Here is a 7,094-nt window from a genome sequence, read left to right as displayed (position 1 = left end):
CCAGTTAACATTCTCCCCTCGGCTCCCCTCCTCTTCCCTCCTCTCTTCTCTTCTCTCCCAGAAGTGTTTTGTCTGCACGCATGTTTGTACAAGAAGAGGGCATTGGATCCCCTGAAACTGGAGTTTCAGATGCTTGTGAGCTGCCACGCGCGTGCTGGGAATCAAGGGCAGCCAGTGTTAACTGTGAGCCATCTCTCAAGCCCCATAAATTGGCTCTTGTTTTGAAACAGGGTCTCACGGTATAACCCTGACTGACCTAGAATTCACAGAGGTGCCCGTTTTCTCCAGAGTGCTGGGATTAAGGGTGTGCACCTCTGCGCCTGTGGCCTCTAGAGCTTCTTTCACCCTTACCCACTCCGCGCCTGCTCCCTCCTCCTTTCCATACACCGAATCCAGTTTATCGATAGGCTTCCTGTATGCTCAGGCCAAATCCCCGTATTCTCAGATCACGAGGTGGGTTACTCGGAGTTCAAGACTCTGCACTTGCAAAGATAAACTACTTCGAGATTTGAAAAATAAAAACCGGGCGAGCTGGCCGGAAGGGCTGTCAGTTACGTGGCTTTGAAGCCAGTCACCGGCTCGACACCAGGTGAGGCCTCTGATAATCGGCCACTCAGTGAAGACGTCCTGTTAGCTGCGAATTTACTTGGAGCTCATTGGTTCATGTCTCTGTCAGTCACATGGGGCCTGGACATGGCGGTCGCGGGCAGCTGGCAGGTTAGTGTGCTGGGCTGCTGGGCTGGGTGGTGTTAGGCTACCGGTTGTGCTCGTGTTCACGCTGTCCCTTCCCGCAGCCTCCCCGGCCCTGCGAGGTCTACCGCGCCGAGTGGGAGCTCTGCCGCAGCGCCGGCCACGTCCTGCATCACTACTACGTCTACGGCGAGCGGCCCGACTGCAGGCAGTGGCTGCGCGACCTGGCCAGCTGCCGCGAGTGGGAGGAGAGTCACAGCCCCCAGGCCCAGGTGCGCGCAGGGTGTGGGTGTGTGCACAGATCTTTCGGGGACATCCCCCTTGTGCTTCGCTCCTGAGAAGAACCCCAAACTGCGGCATCGAAGGGACTTTAGACCGCGTCAAGTACTAGGAGGGAGGCAGAAAGAAGGGAGGTATAGAGAGGCTTGGGGAGAGGAAGGACTACGGGCCCAGCGTTAGAGTTATCCGGCCGGTCCTTGGGGACAGGAGAGAGAAAAAGTTCCAAGGTGCCTGGAGCATGAGGGTGGGCTGTAAGGGCATAAGAGTGAACCAGAGAGTACCTCAAAATGTGCAAGCACGTGTAATTGGAGTTACCTTTGGAGGCCAGCCTAGCTCTGAGAGCGTTGAGAGCACCGTAGAGGACAGAGACCAGTACTGAGGCTGGACCTTCGCTAGGGAGGTGTGAAGAAGCCTCTACTTATTCCGAATGGCATGCGGAATGGGGGACCAAAGAAAGGCTTCTACTTAATCTAGCTAAGTGAGCCAATGACTCTTTTGGGTCACGACAGGAAGGCAGCAGCATTGCCTGAAGGCCCAGCATGCTGACACCTTCCCTTCCAAGTAGCTCTAGAGTCTCCTCTCCCAGTCATTGTTACTGCTTTTATAGTTTTGGGTAGGGAGCTGGTGAATTTTTAACTCTGAGCGAAATTTCATGTGCTTCCTGCGTCAGTGAGCCTCTCTCCTAACTCCAAATGGGAGTGATTGAAAGCCTAGGAAGAGCTAAGACACATTAATGAAATCCATTCATTACATGAATAGTTTAGGGATCCATTCATTAAACAAGTAGTTGTCTCCTTGAGTGATTTCTGATACTGTGTGGAAAAGTGAGCCCTGCCTTCCTGGGGCACACTCCAGTCTGGTATTGCTTTTGTGGTCACTGTGATGGGCTAAAACTTTTTTTTAAATGCAGAAAACAGAAACCCCCTAAGTGAAAGTAAAAAACATGACAGAAAGCTTGTTTGTATGGCAAGAAACTGGAGACTTACTGTCTGCAACTATAGATGAGCTATCATAAAACTGATTTTAAAAAAAACCAAAAAGAAAACAGCGTTTCTGAATAGAGAAATGGGCAAAGGTCATGGAGAAGCAATTCACCATGAAACAGCACACAGAGTAGTTATTTCTTTACAGTTTTAAGGGCTTTTACTCTTATTTTATGTGTGTTTTGTCTGCATATGTCAGTACTAAGTACATATACTGCCTGAGGATCCTTGGAACTGGGCTTCAGATGGTTGTGAGCTGCCACATGGGTGCTGGAAATCCAACCCCAGTCCTCTGGAAAAGCAGCTGGTGTTCTTAACTGCTGAGTCATCTTACCAGCCCCTATAAAGAAAAATAAAAGTCTTTGTATATGTATGTGTATGTCACATGTATGTGTTTGCATGTGCACATGCGCATACATGGCATGCAGAGGCACTCTGTTGGCATCGGACATTTTCCCTAGTCACTCTCCACCTTATAAATTGAAGCAGGATCTCTCACTGAATGCTGGAATTACAGGCATGCGCCAACACACTCAGCTTCTGTTTGCTTCTTAAACAATAATGATCTTTTTAGAGACAGGATTGGTTTGAAACTTCAAATCCTTTTGACTATGCCTGCTAACTTCTTTGAATACAAATAGTCACTACCATGCCCAGCTTAAGAGGCCTGCATAGTACCTAACACCTCACCAGGGTCACCCCTGTCATAATGAGGGGGACCTTTTACACCCTGTGCAGAGTCCAGGAGTAACTTCAGACTGCTGTCTCTTCCTCACTTGGTGTCCCCACTCTACAGACTTACTCCAGACTTTCCAGGTCAGCTGTAGCTGAGGCCTAGGAAATATTTGTTATCAAATGGCTGAAGTCAGAGTCTGGACATGGTTGTGCATGCTTATTTGCTTAGGAGATGGAAGCAGCAATATCAGAAATGGAAGGTCATACAGAGTGATCATGAAGCCAGTCTGAGCTACTTGAGACCCTGTCTAAAACCCCAAAGGACACAGTAAAACTGCTGAATAAGATGATATATCAAGATGACCTGTGCTGCAGAGAAAGAATGGCCTAGAAGTGTGTGTGCTAAAATGGAACAGTTGTCAAGGTCCGGTTTGTAGAGTCAGCTGAGCTGCAGAGCTGTGTGTACTCCCATCTGTCCTCTCTTTAGCAGAGTGCCGAGGAAGAGTGGTGTAGGTGCCATGTGATGGTACTGGGGTGTTGGGAGCCAGTGAAGCAGGAAGTGACCAGAATCTCATTTGTACAGCGATCCCTCTGTGAGAGTGAGCAGGCACGGGTCCAGGCTGCTCGGAAGCACACCCTGGTATGGGCCTTGAGGCAGAGGCCCCCTGCAGACTGGAACCTCCCTCTACCACCGGAGAAGGACAAGTGATGAGTGACGAGCAACTGTAACCCTGCCCTTGCCCAGGACTTGGACTAGCTTCCACCTGACCTGGAACACAGTGGAAGGCATTTCCAGGTCTGACTGCCATTGTCCACCTGTACCTGGGCGTCTCACCACTTTCAGACACCTGTGTCCGCAATGGCAGGAAGCCAAGCACCGTGGCAGGTATCTGTGAGCAGCCTGGTTGGTCCATCTTGTCCATGCCACCACCCCTGAGAACAGCCACACCAGAGGTGGCAGTCCTGATGTGTGAGAATCTCAAGTATACAGTGGCAGCCCTGCCCTGTGTGGGCATGTGGCACAGTAGTCAGAATAAGGTTGCTAAACGGTTCTGCTGCAAATGGCTCTCTTTGACCATGAGAAATGGATCTCGACGGCTTGGGTTTGCTGATTACCATGTTATCCAACCATGGAGCTCTTACTTGCTCGGCTGCCCTGGAGATATAGTAGAACCTGCTTAGTGGGCAGGGCAACTTGCCCCTCTGCACCAGCACCTTTTACTGGTTTTTGCAGACTTTTAAAAAGAAATACACATGGTCTGTAGGAACCACAGAATCTGGGGTCAAGAAAACCAAGTCACAAGCAGAGTCAGAGTTCAAGTCCAAGGAATATGGGATTTAGGTCTTCTGATTTCTCCTCGTCGTTATTTTATTAAAAAGTGTTTCACATGTTCAATTCCAAAAGCAACCTGAAAATTAAAGCCACGTTTGTTACACTTTATACCTGTCCTAGTTGGAGTATCTATTGCTTCGATGAAACACCAAGTTGGGGAGGAAAGGGTTTATTTGGTTTGCACTTCCAGATTGTAGTCCATCATTGGAGGGAATCGGGATAGGAACTCAAAGAGGGCAGGAACCTAGAGGCAGGAGCTGATCCAGAAGACATGGAGGGGTGCTACTTACTGGTATGCTCCTCATGGCTTGCCCAACCTGATTTCTTATAGAACTTAGGACCACCAGCCTAGGAATGGCACCATCCACAATGGGCTAGGCCCTTACCTATAGATCACCAAGAAAATGCCCACTGGGTAGTGGAGGTACATGCCTTTAATCCCAGCACTCAAGAGGCAGAGGCAGCAGGTAGATCTCTGTGAGTTTGAGACCAGCCTGGTCTAAATAGCTGCAGGACAGACAAGGCTACATAGAGAAACCACTTATCAAAAAAGAAAACATACAAATGCCCTACAGCTGGAACTTACGGTGGCATTTCTCAATTGAAAGAAAGATTTCCGCTGGGTGGTGGTGGTGCACACCTTTAATCCCAGCACTTGGAGGCAGAGGCTGGCGGATCTCTGTGAGTTCAAGGCCAGCCTGGCTACAAGAGCTAGTTCAGGACAGATTCCAAAGCTACAGAGAAACTCTGTCTCGAAAAACCAAAAAGAAAAGAAAGATTTCCTTCTTTCATATAATTCTAGCTCAGTGATTCTCAACCTTCCTAATGCTGTGACCCTTTAATACAGTTCCTCATGTTGTGGTGACCCCCAACTATAAAATTATTTTTGCTACTACTTCATAACTGTAATTTTGCTAGTGTTATAAACCATGATGTAAAAATACCTGATATGCAATCCCTGTGAAAGCATGGTTTGACCTCCAAAGAAATTTCAAACCACATTCATAAGCACATACAAACATGCCATTTTCAGGGGTAGTCACTGCGAGGTGGGGAGTCTTCAGCTTAGCTGCCGCTGTTTCAAAATAAGCATTTTTTGACAGTGAGGGCCAAGAAGGTGCTAGAGAGTGGCATTCTGCATGTTCTCTCTAGAAGGGCAGCTGTTACCTTGAGCCAGCTCCTATGCCAGTTCATAAGGGAGCTCTGGTGCAGGGACACTTCTGTCACCCTGCTTTTTTGTTCCAAGCTGTAAATCCCACACCAACATAGAACTTGGAGAATTTTCCTGCACTTACACTGTGTTCATTCATTTTTGTTCTTTTTTCAGTCTTGAGAAACAAAAATAGGACATTACGTAAGGGGGCCTCAGAGTCAGTACAGAATGTATCTCAGCACCAAGATTTATTATCCTGGAGGGACAAGTGTGTGTGTGGGAGGGGGCAAGGGGGCTGCCTCTGGATTGAACAAAGACAGCAGGTGTTTCTGCAGGAGTGGTTTTTAAGGAGAAAGGGGAGTCTGTGCTAGGGTGAGTTGGTATGTCTTGATTGGATAGGTTAGTCAGTGGAGCCGAATAATGAATTTTAATTGCTGGATCTTTGAGTTTTAGTGAGGCGTAAGGAAGTGGCCAAATGAGGGAACAGACCTGTGTGGCTGGCTTTAGGAATGCAAGGGGCAGGGAAGGGTGAAAGGACAAGACCTGCGGGCTCCATGTCTTGTAACTACTACTTGGGCTTGTTTAGAAAGCCCTTCACACTGTACATGCTAGATGCATACTCTGCCACTGAGCTATGCCAAACAAGATCACAGCTTTGAAACTGGCAGTTCAAAAGTTCCTATGGTACTTTACGGGAAAGACATAAACATTAAACATCAGTAGTCTCTGGTTGGGGGTCTGGCTCAGAGGTACGAAACTTGCTTGCAGGCACAAGGACCCAAGTTTGATCTCCAAGCACTCCATAAATAAAAATAGTTCAAACCAGTGTGATGGTGTGATGTGCTGTGATCCAAGCACTTGGGGGGCAGAGGCAGGAGGATTAGGAGTTCAAGACCATCTTTGGTTATATGAGACCTTCTCTGAAAAACAAACAACAACAAAAACCAACCAAACAAACAAAAAGTTCCTAAAAACAATGGTAAATAATACAACATAAGTGGACACAATGAAAGTGGAGCCGTGCCTCAAACTCTTTGGACGGACTCCATAGTTAAAGTGTATCACACAAACTTCACATAGGGTTTGTTTTGTTTTTGAGACAGGGTCTCACTACATATCTTTGGTTGTCATGAATCTCACTCTGTAGACCAGGCTGGTCTTGATCTCACAGAGATCTGCCTGCCTCTGCCTCCCAAGTGCTGGGGCTAAATGTGTGTGGTACTCTGCTTGGCTATCACAAGGGTTCTTTCTTTCTTTCTTTTTAGATTTATTTATTATGTATACAACAATCTGCCTCCATGTATGCCCGCACGCCAGAAGAGGGCGCCAGATCTCATTACAGATGATTCTGAGCCACCATGTGGTTGTTGGGAATTGAACTCAGGACCTCTGGAAGAGCAGCCAGTGCTCTTAACCACTGAGCCATCTCTCCAGCCCCTATCACAAGGGTTCTTATTTAAACTGTGGAGAACATATTGCTGTTTTCATGAAGTTGATATGCACATAACAGCAACTTGGATAAAAGCCAAAGAAAATACACTGATTTTGAAGAAAAAAAACAATTTAGGGGACTGGAAAGATGACTTAGCCATTAAGAGCACTTGCTGTTCTTCCAGAGGATGTGGGTTCAAATCCCATCACACACGTGGTGGTTCATAACCATCTTTAATTCCAGTTGCAGGGAATCCAATACCCTCTTTGGACCTCTGTAGGAATCAGGCATGTAGTAGTGCACACACATGCATGCAGGCAAAACACACATAATAAAAAAGTTGTATAAGTCTAATAAAAAGTTAAAATATATTCTAGTATTTTTTTTTAAAAAAAGATCTTAAAAGGATACACATAGAAGTCATGGGGCAGGGATATAGGGAGTGGGAGATCGGTTAAGGCAGACCATAGTGAAAAACCCACACAGCTGGGTTGTGATTCTCCAGGGCTACATAGTGAAGTGTGTACAATCAGATGCACACATAGGTGA

General features: G+C 47.1%; 1 protein-coding gene across 1 annotated transcript; it reads left to right on the top strand.

Annotated features, from left to right (window-relative positions):
* The first annotated feature begins 684 nt into the window (after positions 1–684).
* C10H22orf39 (chromosome 10 C22orf39 homolog) lies at positions 685–4,068 on the top strand. The gene is made up of 3 exons (XM_038345731.1): positions 685–717; positions 795–962; positions 3,211–4,068. The coding sequence occupies exons 1-3, from the start codon at positions 694–696 to the stop codon at positions 3,334–3,336; spliced, it is 318 nt and encodes a 105-aa protein (XP_038201659.1). The 5' UTR covers positions 685–693; the 3' UTR covers positions 3,337–4,068.
* The last annotated feature ends 3,026 nt before the right edge of the window (positions 4,069–7,094 follow it).

Source organism: Arvicola amphibius, chromosome 10, assembly GCF_903992535.2.
Source record: "Arvicola amphibius chromosome 10, mArvAmp1.2, whole genome shotgun sequence".
Lineage (NCBI taxonomy): Eukaryota > Metazoa > Chordata > Mammalia > Rodentia > Cricetidae > Arvicola > Arvicola amphibius.
This window is presented reverse-complemented; position numbering and strand designations above follow the sequence as displayed.

What these genes read in the sequence shown, in the direction of transcription:
- C10H22orf39 (XM_038345731.1), top strand. Translation starts at nt 694, where the DNA reads ATGGCGGTCGCGGGCAGCTGGCAG. An exon ending in CGGTCGCGGGCAGCTGGCAG is followed by an intron (nt 718 to 794) that starts GTTAGTGTGCTG and finishes CCCTTCCCGCAG; the next exon opens with CCTCCCCGGCCCTGCGAGGT. An exon ending in GTCACAGCCCCCAGGCCCAG is followed by an intron (nt 963 to 3,210) that starts GTGCGCGCAGGG and finishes TCATTTGTACAG; the next exon opens with CGATCCCTCTGTGAGAGTGA.